General features: G+C 50.8%; 1 protein-coding gene across 1 annotated transcript; it reads left to right on the top strand.

Annotated features, from left to right (window-relative positions):
* Nucleotides 1-308: 308 nt before the first annotated feature.
* On the top strand, nt 309-936 carry LOC144951641 (forkhead box protein F1-like; the record flags this gene model as incomplete). Its single annotated transcript, XM_078881932.1, has 2 exons — nt 309-737; nt 931-936. Coding segments are annotated over 2 exons (435 nt in total), but the record flags the coding sequence as incomplete, so codon positions are not given.
* Nucleotides 937-18535: the final 17599 nt, after the last annotated feature.

Genomic DNA, 18535 nt, shown 5'->3' with positions numbered 1-18535 from the left:
TAAAGCCGACGGGACTTGATGTGACCCCGTGTGGCAGCATCATCAGCAGCATCATCAGCAGCAGCAGTAGCATCATCAGCAGCGCTAGCGGCAACATCAACAGCAGCAGCAGCAGCAGCAACATCAGCAGCGGCAACATCAGCAGCAGCAGCAACAACAACAACAGCAGCAGCAGCAACAACGCCGCAACAGCCACCACCACCACAACGTTCAGCAGCAGCAGCAGCATCATCACGAATAGCACCACAAGCAGCAGCAACAGCACCACCATCACCAACGCAGCAGCAGCAGCAGCAACAACAACAACAAACAGCGGCAGCGGCAAAGCGAAGAAGTCATCGGCGGGCTTGCGGAGACCGGAAAAGCCCCCCTACTCCTACATAGCGCTGATCGTCATGGCCATCCAGAGCTCGCCCGGCAAGCGTCTCACCCTCAGCGAGATCTACCAGTTCCTCCAGAACCGCTTCCCATTCTTCCGCGGCGCCTACCAGGGCTGGAAGAACTCCGTGCGCCACAATCTGTCGCTCAACGAGTGCTTCATCAAGCTGCCCAAGGGGCTCGGACGGCCGGGCAAGGGTCACTACTGGACCATCGACCCGGCGAGCGAGTTCATGTTCGAGGAGGGGTCGTTCCGTCGGAGGCCGCGTGGATTCCGTCGCAAGTGCCAGGCGCTGAAGCCGGTGTACGGCCTCATCAATGGCTTCGGCTTCAACCACCACCACCACCACAACCACGCCGTGCTGTCACCGGGATTTGACTATCACCACCACCATCACCAGCAACAACAACAGCAACAGCAGCAGCATCAGCATCACAACCACAGCAGCAGCAACCCGCACCCGGCCCACCACCACCACCATCATCACCACGGTGGTGGAGGTGGTGGTGGTGGCGGTGTCATGCAGGGCTGTTCGCCCGTCGGTCAAGCAGGAATGACGGTGGCCTCGCTCGGCTTGGTCGACCTCGGTGGAGGTGGTGTTGGTGGTGGTGTTGGTGGTGCATCGATGAACGGGCTGACTGCACGTGCCTCGCCCGTGTCCGCTGCGGCATACGACGTGGGCTGCGCTGGCGTGACGGCACTCGACTTCCTGCAGCAGCACAGCAGCGTTGGGTCGCCCGTAGGCATCGACCACGCGTCGGTGTACGCGTCCAGTAGCGCACTCCATCATCATCATCATCAGCAACAGCAGCAGCATCAGCAGCATCAGCATCATCAGCAGCATCATCAGCAGCAGGATCAGGACGGCGGACAGACCTCGCCGCTGGGACAGCTGTGGATGCAAGCAGGCGGCTCTGTGTTGATGTACGGCAAGGCGGCTATGCAGATGTCTCTGTGCGACAGCGCGCAGCAGCAGCAGCAGCAGCAACAACAGCAGCAGCAACAGCAGCAGCAGCAGCAACAGCAGCAGCAGCAGCAACAGCAGCAGCAGCAGCAGCCGTTTGGAGGCCACATTGAGCAGATGTATGGAGGACACGAGACGTTGGATATTTCAGGTATGGTGATCGCGGAGCGATGGTGATGATGATGGTGATGATGGTGATGATGATGGTGGTGATTGTGGTGATGATGGTGATGATGATGGTGATGATGATGATGGTGATTGTGGTGATGATGGTGATGATGATGGTGATGATGATGGTGATGATGGTGGTGATGATGGTGGTGATGATGATGGTGATGATGATGGTGATGATGGTGGTGGTGATTGTGGTGATGATGGTGATGATGATGGTGATGATGGTGGTGATGATGGTGGTGATGGTGATGATGATGGTGATGATGATGGTGGTGATGATGGTGGTGATGGTGATGCTGATGGTGATGATGATGATTGTGATGATGATGGTGATGATGGTGATGATGATGCTGATGATGATGGTGATGGTGGTGATGATGGTGATGATGGGGATGATGGTGGTGATGGTGATGATGGGGATGATGGTGGTGATGGTGATGATGGTGGTGATGATGATGATGGTGACAATGGTGATGATGGTGGTGATGATGGTGATGATGATGGTGATGATGATGGTGATGATGGTGATGATGATGGTGATGATGATGATGGTGGGAGAGGGAATTCCAGTGTTGAGCAGTTCGAGAGGAGAAGTGGGTGAGTGGTAAGTGGGTGAGTGGGTGGGTGAGTGGTGGGTGAGTGGTGGGTGAGTGAGTGGGTGAGTGGTAAGTGGGTGAGTAAGTGGGTGAGTGCGTGTGTGAGTGGGTTAGTGGGTGAGTGAGTGGGTGGGTGAGTGGGTGGGGGAGTGCGTGTGTGTGTGAGTGGGTGAGTGGATGGGTGAGTGGGTGAGTGAGTGGGTGAGTGAGTGTGTGAGTGGTGGGTGGGTGAGTGAGTGAGTGGGTGAGTGAGTGAGTGTGTGAGTGGTGGGTGAGTGGTGGGTGAGTGGGTGAGTGGGTGGGTGAGTGAGTGTGTGATTGGTGAGTGAGTGGGTGAGTGAGTGGGTGAGTGCTGGGTGAGTGGGTTAGTGAGTGGGTGAGTGGGTGAGTATGTGAGTGGTGGGTCAGTGGTGGGTGAGTGGTGGGTGAGTGAGTGAGTGGGTGAGTGAGTGGGTGTGTGAGTGGTGGGTGAGTGAGTGAGTGGGTGAGTGAGTGGGTGAGTGGGTGAGTGAGTGGGTGAGTGAGTGAGTGAGTGGGTGAGTGAGTGGGTGAGTGGGTGGGTGTGTGAGTGGTGAGTGAGTGGGTGAGTGGGTGAGTGCTGAGTGAGTGAGTGGGTGAGTGGTGTGTGAGTGAGTGGGTGAGTGGGTGAGTGAGTGGGTGAGTGAGTGAGTGAGTGAGTGGGTGAGTGGTGGGTGAGTGAGTGGGTGAGTGAGTGGGTGAGTGGTGTGTGAGTGAGTGGGTGAGTGGGTGAGTGAGTGGGTGAGTGAGTGGGTGGGTGAGTGAGTGAGTGGGTGAGTGGTCGGTGAGTGAGTGGCTGAGTGGTGTGTTGTGTAATGGGGAGGGACAGCTCAGTGGTGGTGTTCTGCGCCACGAACCCAGCGACCCGAGTTCGGAAGACTTTTGTCTTTGTTTTGTGAGATTCGTGGTGGTGATTGAACACAGTGCTTGGTTGTGGTGGTGGTGGTGGTGGTTGTGGTGGTGGTTGAACACAGTGCTTGGTTGTGGTGGTGGTGGTTGTGGTGGTTGAACACAGTGCTTTGTGATGGTGGTGGTTGTGGTGGTTGAACACAGTGCTTGGTTGTGGTGGTGGTGGTGGTTGTGGTGGTTGAACACAGTGCTTGGCTGTGGTGGTGGTGGTTGTGGTGGTGGTTGTGGTGGTTGAACACAGTGCTTGGTGATGGTGGTTGTTGGTGGTGGTTGAATACAGTGCTTGGTGGTGGTTGTGGTGGTGGTGGTTGTGGTGGTTGTGGTGGTGGTGGTGGTGGTTGAACACAGTGCTTGGTGGTTGTGGTGGTTGTGGTGGTGGTGGTGGTGGTTGAGCAAAGTGGTTGGTGGTGGTGGTTGAGCAGAGTGGTTGGTGATGGTACGAGCGGTGTGACGTGTGATGGAGATTCTCACTGATGTTCTAACAGACCTTGGTATACCAAATAGACACGGAGTTACTTAGATGTAGTCTGTTTAGCAGGAACCCATACTCTTTTGTTCTTTCGATAATGTCACGTAAGTATAAAATTGTATTTATACATTTGTATTCATACTTACGTGGCTTTACCAAAAGATCCAAAGACTACGTAGTCCGTTGTCCGATTAGGGCGCGCGATTTCATCACTGGTTATAACGCGATGTGTATTATAGGAAAACGCATCTTTGTGTAATGCGGAATGCGAATTGGATGCAACGAGATCGAGTGAATGGAACGACGTCGCAGCAGGTCGTACAGCTGCCTCGGCCTAGTATCATCATCATCATCATCACCATCAACATCATCACCACCACCACCATCATCACCACCATCATCATCACCACCATCACCACCACCACCACCATCATCACCACTGTCATCACCATCATCATCATCAACATCATCATCACCACCGTCATCACCATCATCCTCTTCAACATCATCACCATCAACATCATCACCATCAACATCATCAACATCACCACCACCATCATCATCATCACCATCAACATCATCAACATCGCCACCATCATTATCATCATCACCATCAACATCATCAACATCGCCACCATCATTATCTTCATCACCACCGTCATCACCATCACCACCGTCATCACCATCATCACCACTACCGCCATCAACATCGCCACCATCATCGCCACCATCATCATCATCACCATTAACATCATCAACATCATCATCATCATCACCGTCATCACCATCACCACCACCGTCATCGCCATCATCACCACCACCGCCATCAACATCGCCACCATCATCTCCACCATCATCATCATCAACATCATAAACATCGCCACCATCATTATCATCATCATCGCCGTCATCACCATCACCACCGCCGTCATCACCATCATCATCACCACCGCCATCAACATCGCCACCATCATCGCCACCATCATCATCACCACCATCACCATCACCACCATGATCACCACCATCATCATCATCATCATCGCCACCATCATCATCATCACCACCATCACCACCAGCATCACCATCACCACCATGATCACCACCATCAACATCATCACCATCGCACGAGGCATTGGGATACTGCTGGATGCTACTTCTAGAGCAGTTGTTCTTCTTCACCTGGAGGTGCGTGCACCCCCTGGGGGTGTGCGATGCTTTTTCTGGGGGTCGCGAGACGTGGCCAGACTTCTTGTTTAGAAGGTGAATCATCTCAACACAAATTGAGTACGGGGGCAACGCGAGTAACAAACTTACGTTGTTCCATCAAACCCTTTCTATCGATTAACATTTTACATTTTTGTAAAGATCGAGAACCAAAGGGAGTTGCAAGGCTGCAGCGAAGGTGAAGAACCACTGCTCTAGACGCTACCCACCACCTCAATCTTTGTCCAGCCCTGCGTTACGCACCACCACCATCATCATCATCATCACCACCACCATCATCATCACCACCACCATCACCACCATCATCACCACCACCATCACCACCACCATCACCACCATCATCATCATCACCATCATCATCACCACCACCATGATCACCACTACCATCATCACCATCACCACCATCACCACCATCATCACCACCACCATCACCACCATCATCATCATCATCACCACCACCACCACCATCATCACCACCACCATCACCACCATCATCACCACCACCATCACCACCACCATCATCACCACCACCACCACCACCATCATCACCACCATCATCATCATCATCACCACCACCACCACCACCATCATCACCACCACCATCACCACCATCATCACCACCACCATCACCACCACTATCACCACCATCACCATCATCACCATCACCATCATCACCACCATCACCACCATCACCACCATCATCACCACCATCATCACCACCACCATCATCACCATCATCATCATCACGTAGTTATGGCGGTATTTGTGCTTTATAACCCCCCCATAGTTGTACGTACCTAATTATAACGCGATTGTTCCATAGAGCGGTGTTCTTCTGGTACGACGCAGCAGCAGCAGCAGCAACAACAACCACCGCAACTACCGCAACTGCCGCCGCCGCCGCCGCTGTCGTTACAGGAGAACAGACTTCACACGCGTCCCAGACACTGCTACGGATTCGTTTAATCCGGAAGATCGTTCCTGGAGTACATTTCGCACATTTATGTTTGATCCTCGGACCTGTTCGCGGGATCGTAAGGACACAGGGCGCGCGTGCCTCTTGTAATGTCGGATTATGTATCGTGGCGTTTTTGCGTGGTAGTGGTAGTGCCTTACGCCGAGGAATTCAAACCGCTCCAAGACACAGGATATGTACAGCGGCAAGCCCCAGCGCCGAGGGGGTGAGAAACAGACCCGGCCCCTCGATCCACTGCCGGATGAGATCCCGCCGATGGGGAGGTATCTGACCAAACTTCAGCAGCGGTTGTGCACACGGGAGTAGATTAAAGACACCGATCCCACGTGTCGCCTGGACAAGACTGCCCGGGGCAAGTGCTGTTAGTAGCAAGTAGCAGCACCGATGAAGGCCGGGCACTGTGTGGCACACGAGGGAGATGGGTGGTCGGAACCACGCCCGGCCGCCTTTGTCTCCCCGGTGGCGATGTTTACACATCGCACAAGGTTACTCGTTTGAGGCTGAGTCGACCTAGGGGAGGCCCACGGCCGATTCAGAGATAATCGGTGTTGGTGGTCGGCCGTGAGCAGCAATCGAACTCGGGTCGCCGGGTTCGTAACACAGCGGTGCACATAGGAGTACAGTACAGCACAGCCTTGGATTTGCTGTTGTAGCAGACAGCATGGTCCAGCGCCTAGGAGATGTTGACGACCTCGCCTGGTACGCAGGAGGTCGTGGGTTCGACCCCGACCCTGACGATGCCTGCTGCTGCTGCTGCTGTATATTTGGAGTCTGCGTGTCTCTCCCTCCCCGTTGGTCGCGTGGATTTCTCGCCGATGTCCTCCGATGTTTCCCTCCCTCCACATTTTAGAATCGACGATCACCGCGCGTTTAGGGAGTTTTCGGCCGCTGCTATGAACTTCCACGTGGCGATGACGGTGGTCCACTTCATTGAGCTTTAACTTGTGATTGCCAGGTCGCTTCTGAATGAGAGCTGCAGAGCAGCCGAGTGGGGACTTACCTGGTCATATTGCCCACGGTTATACCGTGGTGGTTTGGAAAGCCACACCGTAGGAACCCCTGCCGATGAGATCCACAGAGGTCGAAACCGAGCCGATTTCTTTTCGTCTTCTTTTAAGGAAGAAAGTCCTGCTGGGAATCATTGGGCAGTGAGGCATTTCGATGGGCTGACCGGAGCGTATGCACTACTCTCTATAAATGATTGTGATGTAAATACTTATATCGCTATATGTGTATAGCGCGCTGGCGACCCGAAATTAATTAACGATCATCACGGCCACCATCACCAGCGACGATTAATGATCTGAACCGGTCCCGGACCCTCCCCTAGTCAGTGCTACTCGCGACGAACAGCACTTGCCCCAACAGTCTGTTAAGGCTGTACGGGGGATCTTTGTATTTGTATGTACTGTATATAGCAGGGAGCGGTGGTGCAGCGGTTAGTGCGCTGCGCTACGAATCCAGCGACCCAATTTCCATTCCCGCTCACAGCCACCATCCATTGTCGGACGCAATCCGGGCCTCCTCTAGGTCGACTCAGCCTCAAATCAGTGCCTGGTAGCGTTGTGTAAACATCACCACTGGGGGGGGGGGGGGAGACAAAGGCGGTCGGGCGGGCGTGGTGCCGGTAGCTTTCGTAGGCGCGGCTGCTACTCGCTGCTAACAGCACTTGCCCCAACAGTCTGTTGCAGGCTACACGGGGGATCTTTGCATTTGTTCATGTTAAAAAACAAAACGTGTTAACGTCTACTTAATAAGCCAGGCCTTATCTATACACATATATGGGACAATCTATTGATGTACTTGTTGTTGTATGTGTTCCTCGTTGAAAGTGTAAGAGATTAACGCGTTAGATTGTACGAGATTAACGGATATACCGAGCGGTCCATTTGCAGATACCCCACCGCGTGTCTCATTTAAATCTCAATAACGCAGAGCGTGACTGCTGGGGGTTAAATAAAGGATGTCAGTCTCTGGACGTAACGAATCCAACACGGTTAAATAAAGGGTTGCCGATTACGTGAGATAAGGCATCTGTACGGCTAATCGGTGACGAAATAAAGGACCCCGATCGCAAGAGACAATGGATCTATTATTTGGTTCTTTCGGTTAAGTCACGTCTAAAGATAAAATAATAAATTAAATTAAATAATAGAATACGACGTTTCGATTGCAACACAAGCAATCATGTGTTGCAATCGAAACGTCGTATTCTATTATTTAATTTAATTTATTATTTTATCTTTAGACGTGACTTAACCGAAAGAACCAAATAATAATTCCTGCAGTCACGAAAGTTCTAAAATTAAGATTGAACAATGGATCTAATTGACCTCTCTCACGTGGTTAAATAAAGGACCCCGATCTCAAGAGACAATGGATCGAATTGACCCCTCTCACGTGGTTAAATAAAGGACCCCGATCTCAAGAGACAATGGATCGAATTGACCCCTCTCACGTGGTTAAATAAAGGACCCCGATCTCAAGAGACAATGGATCGAATTGACCCCTCTCACGTGGTTAAATAAAGGACGCCGATGGGAGTTCTCAGGAGCGAGGTTCTCAGCAGGTTAGATTAAAGGGTCGTGGTTACAGTCCAGGACGCCCGTGGCAGGCAGATGGGGTATCTGCAAATGGATCGCGACGATGGCGGTAACTGCAACGCGGCCTTCGTGAACGCGTCCTGCCCTGGGGGCTCTTGCCCCCACGGGCTGCTCAAGGCTACACGGGGCGCTTTTGCCTTTATAGTTGTCGGAGCGTGTCCCGGACAGACAAACATTGCTAGCGGGCTGTGCCGGGTGGTGGCGGGTTTCACGACACATTTGTATATTTACGCGATCTAAACCCCCCCCCCCACCACCTCCCCCCCCCAAAAAAAAAACACTTACGGATGATATTGGGCGCGAAAGCCTCACGTGTTAGGCAAGTTAATTAGGGATTAGTTTTGCACGCTGTCATCATCATTATTATTGTTGTTATCCTAATAAAATTAATTTATAATCGTAAATATTCGCGCATTAATTCACGGAGTTCTTTGCGTTCGTTGTGAAAAATCGAGAATCGGTTGTTACCCACCTTTTCTTGCCAATAAAACAGGAGTTGTGTTTGTTCAATCGTCGAGTCGGGCGTCTTTCGCGAGGCATCAAAGACTTGCACCAACCACCACCACTCGATGCTCTGGCGACAGAGCCGCATTGTATCAGTGAAACCTCTTCTTGTTTTCAAATCATTCTTGACGCTGCCAACGAAAGGTCCCATCGGTAAGTTGGAGAGGTGTGGAGTGAGTCACGCACCCACGCGCACTTGCCCCAGCTGCCTGCGAGAGGCTATACGGGGAATCTTTGTCTTTACAAACAAATACAGATCCCCCCGTGTAGCCTCTAACAGGCTGTAGGGGCAAGTGCTGTTAGCGAGTAGCAGCACCTGTGAAGGCCGGAACGGCACACGAGGGGGTGGGTGGCCAGCAACCACGCCCGGCCGCCTTTGTCTCCCCGGTGGCGATGTTTACTACGCACCTTACCAGGTACTCATTTGAGGCTGAGTCGACCTAGGGGAGGCCCAAGACTTGTTCATATAATCGTCACCGAGTGGCCGGGTTCGTAGCGGAGCGTGGCGCTAACCGCTACACCCACCGCTCCCCACACACTCACGCACACACACACACAAGACAAAGATTCCCCATATAGCCTTAACAGACTGTAGGGGCAAGTGCCGTTAGCGAGCACTTATAAAGGCCGGCACTGTGGCACACGAGGGGGTGGGTGGCCAACACCACGCCCGGCCGCCTTTGTCTCCCCAGAGGCGATGTTTACACATCGCACCAGGTACTCATTTGAGGCTGAGTAGACCTAGGGAGAGGCCCAGGACCGGTTCAGATAATCGTCACTGGTGTTAGCCGTGAGCGGGAATCGAACCCGGGTCGCCAGGTTCGTAGTGCAGAGCGCTAACCGCTACACCCACCGCTCCCCACACACTCACGCACACACACAGACACACACACAATCATCATCACACAGACACAATCATCATCGGTGAACCGAGTAATTCGCCTGGCGTTGAGTGTGACGGTAAAGGCATTAAAAGGCGGACCTCCTGACACGGACTCATTATCCACACATCAAAGATAAAGATCCCCCGTGTAGCCTCTAACAGACTGTTGGGGCAAGTGCTGTTAGCGGGCAGCACCTGTGACGGCCAGAACGGCACACGAGGGGGTGGGTGGGTGCCAGCACCACGCCCGGCCGCCTTTGTCTCCCCAGTGGCGATGTTGACCACACACCGCACCAGGTACTCATTTGAGGCTGAGTCGACCTAAGGGAGACCCAAGGACCGGTTCAGACAATCGTCACCGGTGTTGGCCGTGATCAAAAATCGAACTCGCGTGGCCTGGTTCGTGGCGCAGCGCGCCAACCGCTACACCCACCGCTCCCCACACAAACACACAAGACAAAGGTCCCCCTGATAGCCTTAGCAGACCTTTCGGGGCAAGTGCAAAGGCTCCCGGCACAGTGGCGCACGAGGGCCGCGGGGTCGGTCAGCAACCACGCCCGGCCGCCTTTGTCTCTCCCCCAGTGGCGCTGTCCTCCTGCACGCCTCACGTGGCGCGGGGTGCGTGACGTTTCGCCATACTTCCCCTCGCCGGTCATCAGTGCGGTTGGCGAGGAGGCTGATGTGCGGACGCCGTTGTGGTCGAACTTCTTTCGCACCACCCCACGTAGCCAACCGCGTTACTCGGAGGTGCGGGATGGAAAGGACGACACATTAAACACGACAAGCAGTTTTACAGAAATGGGTCTCTGTGTGAGTCTGTGGTCTCTGTGAGTCTATGGTCTCTGTGAGTCTATGGGTCTCGGTGTGAGTCTATGGGTCTGTGTGAGTCTATGTGTCTCTGTGTGAGTCTATGGTCTCTGTGAGTCTATGGGTCTCGGTGTGAGTCTATGGGTCTGTGTGAGTCTATGTGTCTCTGTGTGAGTCTATGGTCTCTGTGTGAGTCTATGGTCTCTGTGTGAGTCTATGGGTCTATGTGTGAGTCTATGGTCTCTGTGTGAGTCTATGTGTCTCTGTGTGAGTCTATGGTCTCTGTGTGAGTCTATGGATCTCTGTGTGAGTCTATGGGTCTCGGTGTGAGTCTATGGGTCTCGGTGTGAGTCTATGGTCTCTGTGTGAGTTTATGGGTCTGTGTGAGTCTATGGGTCTCTGTGTGAGTTTACGGGTTTCTGTGTGAGTCTGTGGGTCTGTGTGAGTCTATGGGTCTCTGTGTGAGTTTACGGGTTTCTGTGTGAGTCTGTGGGTCTCTGTGTGAGTCTATGTGTCTCTGTGTGAGTCTATGTGTCTCTGTGTGAGTCTATGGGTCTCTGTGTGAGTCTATGAGTCTCTGTGTGAGTCTATGGGTCTCTGTGTGAGTCTATGGGTCTCTGTGTGAGTCTATGTGTCTCTGTGTGAGTCTATGGTCTCTGTGTGAGTCTATGGTCTCTGTGTGAGTCTATGGGTCTATGTGTGAGTCTATGGTCTCTGTGTGAGTCTATGTGTCTCTGTGTGAGTCTATGGTCTCTGTGTGAGTCTATGGATCTCTGTGTGAGTCTATGTGTCTCTGTGTGAGTCTATGGTCTCTGTGTGAGTCTATGTATCTCTGTGTGAGTCTATGTGTCTCTGTGTGAGTCTATGTGTCTCTGTGTGAGTCTATGGTCTCTGTGTGAGTCTATGTGTCTCTGTGTGAGTCTATGGTCTCTGTGTGAGTCTATGGTCTCTGTGTGAGTCTATGGGTCTCTGTGTGAGTCTATGTGTCTCTGTGTGAGTCTATGGTCTCTGTGTGAGTCTATGTGTCTCTGTGTGAGTCTATGGTCTCTGTGTGAGTCTATGGTCTCTGTGTGAGTCTATGTGTCTCTGTGTGAGTCTATGTGTCTCTGTGTGAGTCTATGGGTCTCTGTGTGAGTCTATGGTCTCTGTGTGAGTCTATGGTCTCTGTGTGAGTCTATGTGTCTCTGTGTGAGTCTATGGGTCTCTGTGTGAGTCTATGTGTCTCTGTGTGAGTCTATGAGTCTTTGTGTGAGTCTATGGTCTCTGTGTGAGTCTATGTGTCTCTGTGTGAGTCTATGGGTCTCTGTGTCAGTCTATGGTCTCTGTGTGAGTCTATGGTCTCTGTGTGAGTCTATGTGTCTCTGTGTGAGTCTATGGTCTCTGTGTGAGTCTATGGGTCTCTGTGTCAGTCTATGGTCTCTGTGTGAGTCTATGTGTCTCTGTGTGAGTCTATGAGTCTTTGTGTGAGTCTATGGTCTCTGTGTGAGTCTATGGTCTCTGTGTGAGTCTATGTTTCTCTGTGTGAGTCTCTGTGTCTCTGTGTGAGTCTATGGGTCTCTGTGTGAGTCTATGTGTCTCTGTGTGAGTCTATGGGTCTCTATGTGAGTCTATGAGTCTCTGTGTGAGTCTATGAGTCTCTGTGTGAGTCTATGGTCTCTGTGTGAGTCTATGGGTCTCTGTGTCAGTCTATGGTCTCTGTGTGAGTCTATGAGTCTTTGTGTGAGTCTATGGTCTCTGTGTGAGTCTATGTGTCTCTGTGTGAGTCTATGGTCTCTGTGTGAGTCTATGGGTCTCTGTGTCAGTCTATGGTCTCTGTGTGAGTCTATGTGTCTCTGTGTGAGTCTATGGGTCTCTATGTGAGTCTATGAGTCTCTGTGTGAGTCTATGAGTCTCTGTGTGAGTCTATGGTCTCTGTGTGAGTCTATGGGTCTCTGTGTCAGTCTATGGTCTCTGTGTGAGTCTATGAGTCTTTGTGTGAGTCTATGGTCTCTGTGTGAGTCTATGTGTCTCTGTGTGAGTCTATGGTCTCTGTGTGAGTCTATGTTTCTCTGTGTGAGTCTCTGTGTCTCTGTGTGAGTCTATGGGTCTCTGTGTGAGTCTATGTGTCTCTGTGTGAGTCTATGGGTCTCTATGTGAGTCTATGAGTCTCTGTGTGAGTCTATGAGTCTCTGTGTGAGTCTATGGTCTCTGTGTGAGTCTATGGGTCTCTGTGTCAGTCTATGGTCTCTGTGTGAGTCTATGAGTCTTTGTGTGAGTCTATGGTCTCTGTGTGAGTCTATGTGTCTCTGTGTGAGTCTATGGTCTCTGTGTGAGTCTATGGGTCTCTGTGTCAGTCTATGGTCTCTGTGTGAGTCTATGTGTCTCTGTGTGAGTCTATGAGTCTTTGTGTGAGTCTATGAGTCTTTATGTGAGTCTATGGGTCTCTGTGTGAGTCTATGGGTCTCTATGTGAGTCTATGTGTGTGTTTTGAACTTCTTTCGCACGATAAGTAGCCAACCGTGCTAATCGGAGGTGCGCGGGGGAAATGACTACAAACTAAACACAACAACATCCACAAATAATATAAACGTGTCGTTAAAACCGCCACCACCCGACACAGCCTAATCAGTCACCTTGCGTCGCGTACACAGAACATGACAATCCGTTCCTAGTGCAGCGCTCGACATTAACAATCTGAGTGGCTTGGCTCTCCGACACACAGCCGGTGTTGCTGTACCACTGACGAATTGTCCCACGTTCTGTTTACGTGACACGACCCTTACTAGTTGGCTGTGTCGGGTGGCGGCGGGTTTCACGACACATTTATTTATTTGCGAGATCTGACCCAACAACAACCGTATCATGGGTGATGTTGGTCGCGAAGGCCTCTTACGTGTTAAAGAATAACAACAACAGCAACAACAACGATCGGTTGCAAATAAATGAGTTTGCCAATCAAGATGTTGGTCGTGAATGGAGCTTTGGAACAGTGGAACAAACGTTACGAAGAGTTACACAACATCTACAGACACACACACACATATATACATGATAAAGACGGGCATTTAGTACAAACATATACAAAGACACAGCTACACATATAGGCGTTCGCACTATGCATACAAAGACACTCCCACCCTATCGTCTACACAAACTGTGGTGGTGGTCGTGGTGGTGGTGGTGATGATGGTGGTGATGGTGGTGGTGATGGTGGTGGTGGTCGTGGTGGTGGTGATGATGGTGGTGATGGTGGTGGTGATGATGGTGGTGATGGTGGTGATGGTGGTGATGATGATGGTGGTGGTGATGGTGGTGATGGTGGTGATGGTAGTGGTGGTGGTGATGATGGTGGTGATGGTGGTGACGGTAGTGATGATGATGGTGGTGATGGTAATGGTAGTGGTGGTGGTGATGATGGTGGTGGTGGTGGTGGTGGTGATGATGATGGTGGTGATGGTGGTGATGGTAGTGGTGATGATGGTGGTGGTGGTGGTGATGATGGTGGGGATGGTGGTGGTGATGATGGTGGTGATGGTGGTGATGGTGGTGATGATGATGGTAGTGGTGATGGTGGTGATGGTGGTGATGGTGGTGATAGTAGTGGTGGTGGTGATGATGGTGGTGATGATGATGGTGGTGGTGATGGTGGTGATGGTGGTGATGGTAGTGGTGGTGGTGATGATGGTGGTCACGAGCAGGAATCTACTTCAGCTGGCCGGGTTCGTAGCGCAGAGCGCGAACCGCTGCGCCACCACTCCCCACAGTGAACGCACACGCGGACACACATGCACACACACGCACACACATGTACACACACATGTACACACACGTGCACACACATGTACACACACGTGCACACACACGAACACATACAGACACGCACACAAACATGCACACACACGTGCACACACACGTACACACACGTGCACACACATGTACACACACATGTACACACACGTGCACACACACGTGCACACACATGTACACACACGTGCACACACATGTACACACACGTGCACACACATGTACACACACGTGCACACACACGTGCACACACATGCACACACACGCACACACATGTACACACACGTGCACACACACGTGCACACACATGTACACACACGTGCACACACATGTACACACACATGCACACACACGCGCACACACATGTACACACACGTGCACACACATGTACACACACGTGCACACACACGTGCACACACATGCACACACACGCACACACATGTACACACACGTGCACACACACGTGCACACACATGTACACACACGTGCACACACGTACACACACATGCACACACACGCGCACATACAAAGACAAAGATCCCCCGTGTAGCCCTAACATACTGTAGGAGGGCAAGTGCTGTTAGCGAGCACCTCAGAAGGCCGGCACTGCACACGAGGGGGTGGGTGACCAACACCACACCCGGCCGCCTTTGTCTCTCCAGTGGCGATGTTTAGGGGCCGGCCATAAATGACGTCACGCACCTAGAGGGGGGGGGGTCGTCAGACATTTGTGACGATGTGTGACGAGGGGGGGGGGGTTGAGAAATGTGACGTCACATCAAAATGCGCAACTTTAAATATAAACAACACGTTCTACTTAATTAAATATAATTGTTATAACAACACTGCTTTAGATTAATTTTCATTATTAACTATTTGATTATTTTAATTTACAAAGGTCACCTTTTATTTCGTCCATGAAGGAGCGTTTTGCTTACTCCATCTGAGAATGGAGAAGGATACATTTAGTTATTCAACATTTTTATTTTAATGATTCTACCAATGATTCTATTCATTCTGCGGAATGAACATGCGATTGTTATAACTGCACTCTCCACTTTGCTTCGTTCTACTACAAAGTTTCAAGTATTTTCTCATAGTTATAATTACTTTTAATATTTTATAATTATAACATAATTTCAATATAATATTCTGAACATCTGCAGCCTTAGTTAGACGATAAATATTTTCAAGTGAATTTTTCTCTCTTTAATAAATGTCAGCGCAGCGCTGATCGCTGCACCACCGCTCCCCGCACAGCGCTGTGCTTCGCAACACGCGATGCGTGTTCGATTTCCGCCCACGTCTAACATCAGTGCCGAGTGGTACGAGCACGGCTCATAAACCCGCTTTGGGGCCGTCCATAAATGACGTCACGCACCTGGGGGAGGGGGGGGGGTCAGATATTTGTGACGATGTGTGACGAGGGGGGGTGGGGGTTGAGAAATGTGACGTCACAACAAAATGCGCAACTTTAAATAACTATAGACAACACGTTCTACTTAATTAAATAGACGTTTTAATAAATGTTTTCTCCTACAACATCAGAGTGCAGCGCCACATTAAACACGCACTACAATGACAATAGTTTAAAGCGATTTGAAGCATGTTTTATTTTTGTGGGGGGGGGGGGGGGGCAGAGTTTTGTGACATCATATTTGAGGGGGGGGGGTCTGACTTCTTGTGACGCCGTGTGACGAAGGGGGGGGGGGGTCAAAAATCGTCCAAAATGCTTCAAATCGCTTTAAACTATTGTCATTGTAGTGCGTGTTTAATGTGGCGCTGCACTCTGATGTTGTAGGAAAAAACATTCATTAAAACGTCTATTTAATTAAGTAGAACGTGTTGTCTATATTTATTTAAAGTTGCGCATTTTGATGTGACGTCACAATTCTCAACCCCCCCCCCCTCGTCACACATCGTCACAAATGTCTGACCCCCCCCCCCCCCCCAGGTGCGTGACGTCATTTATGGACGGCCCCTGTACGTGTGTGTGTGTATGGGGAGCGGTGGTGTAGTGGTTAGGGCACTTAAGCTACGAACCCGGCGACCCGAGGGGTCGATTCGTTCTCACGGCCACCACCGGCGACGATTACGGGAACCGTTCCTGAGGCTCCCCTAGGTCGACTCAGCCTCAAATGAGTACCTGGGCGCGACGTGTAAACTTCGCCGCTAGGGAGACAAAGGCGGCCGGGCGTGGTGCTGGCCACCCACCCCCTCGTGTGCCTCAGTGTCGGTAGCCTTCATAGGCGCTCGCAAACAGCACTTGCCCCAACAGCGTGTGAAGGCTATAAGGGGGATCTTTGTATTTGCATCTACGTGTGTGTGTTTTATGTTTGTGTGTATATCTACGTGAATATGTATATCTGTGTGTGTGTACGTGCGTGTGTGTATGTATTTGTATATATCTGTGTGTGTGTGTCCGTGTGTGCTTGCGAACAGCACTTGCCCCAACAGTCAGTCACAGGCTATACGGGGGATCTTTGCTTGCTGCTGATGATGATGATACTGAGGATACTGCTATTGCGTGTCTGTGTGTATAATACTACTACATATAGTCTGTAATGTCTTGTTCATATCTTCTTCGATAAACGATGAAATATAACTTGTTTAGAACTATACCCTTTGGGTCTTTCGTTGAAGTCACGGAGAACTGATTATTGTTGTTGTGTTTGGTGTGGTGTCCTTGCTCCCGGAAACAGCACATCCGATTGGTGCAGATGGCAACGTACGGTGTGAACGACGTTCAAAATACACACACAGACTCACACAGAGACACATAGACTCACACAGAGACCCATAGACTCACACAGAGACCCGTAGACTCAAACAGAGACACATAGACTCACACAGAGACACATAGACTCACACAGAGACACATAGACTCAAACAGAGACCCATACACTCACACACAGACAAATAGACTCATACAGAGACCCATAGACTCACATAGAGACCCATAGACTCAGACAGAGACCCATAGACTCACACAGAGAACCATAGACTCACACAAAGACTCATAGACTCACACAGAGACCCATAGACTCACACAGAGACCCATAGACTCACACAGAGACACATAGACTCACACAGAGACCCATAGACTCACACAGAGACCCATAGACTCAAACAGAGACACATAGACTCACACAGAGACACATAGACTCACACAGAGAACCATAGACTCACACAGAGACCCATAGACTCACACAGAGACCCATAGACTCACACAGAGAACCATAGACTCACACAGAGACCCATAGACTCACACAGAGACCCATAGACTCACACAGAGAACCATAGACTCACACAGAGACCCATAGACTCACACAGAGACCCATAGACTCACACAGAGACCCATAGACTCACACATAGACCCATAGACTCACACAGAGACCCATAGACTCACACAGAGAACCAGAGACTCACACAGAGACCCATAGACTCACACAGAGACCCATAGACTCACACAGAGACCCATAGACTCAAACAGAGACACATAGACTCACACAGAGACACATAGACTCAAACAGAGACACATAGACTCACACAGAGAACCATAGACTCACACAGAGACCCATAGACTCACACAGAGACCCACAGATTCACACAGAGACCACAGACTCACACAGAGAACCATAGACACACACAGAGAACCATAGACTCACACAGAGAACCATAGACACACATAGAGAACCATAGACTCACACAGAGAACCATAGATACACACAGAGACCCATAGACTCACACAGAGAACCATAGACTCACACAGAGAACCATAGACTCACACAGAGAACCATAGACACACACAGAGACCCATAGACTCACACAGAGAACCATAGACTCACACAGAGACCCATAGACTCACACAGAGACCCACAGATTCACACAGAGACCCACAGACTCACACAGAGAACCATAGACTCACACAGAGACCCATAGACTCACACAGAGACCCACAGATTCACACAGAGACCCACAGACTCACACAGAGAACCATAGACTCACACAGAGACCCATAGACTCACACAGAGAACCATAGACACACACAGAGACCCATAGACTCACACAGAGACCCATAGACTCACACAGAGAACCATAGACTCACACAGAGACCCATAGACTCACACAGAGACCCATAGACTCACACAGAGACCCATAGACTCACACAGAGAACCATAGACTCACACAGAGACCCATAGACTCACACAGAGACCCATAGACTCACACAGAGACCCATAGACTC

This window comes from Lampetra fluviatilis, chromosome 63 (genome assembly GCF_964198595.1).
Source record: "Lampetra fluviatilis chromosome 63, kcLamFluv1.1, whole genome shotgun sequence".
Taxonomy (NCBI): Eukaryota; Metazoa; Chordata; class Hyperoartia; order Petromyzontiformes; family Petromyzontidae; genus Lampetra; species Lampetra fluviatilis.
Note: the sequence above shows the minus strand (reverse complement) of the source record. Positions and strands in the feature narration are given on the sequence as shown.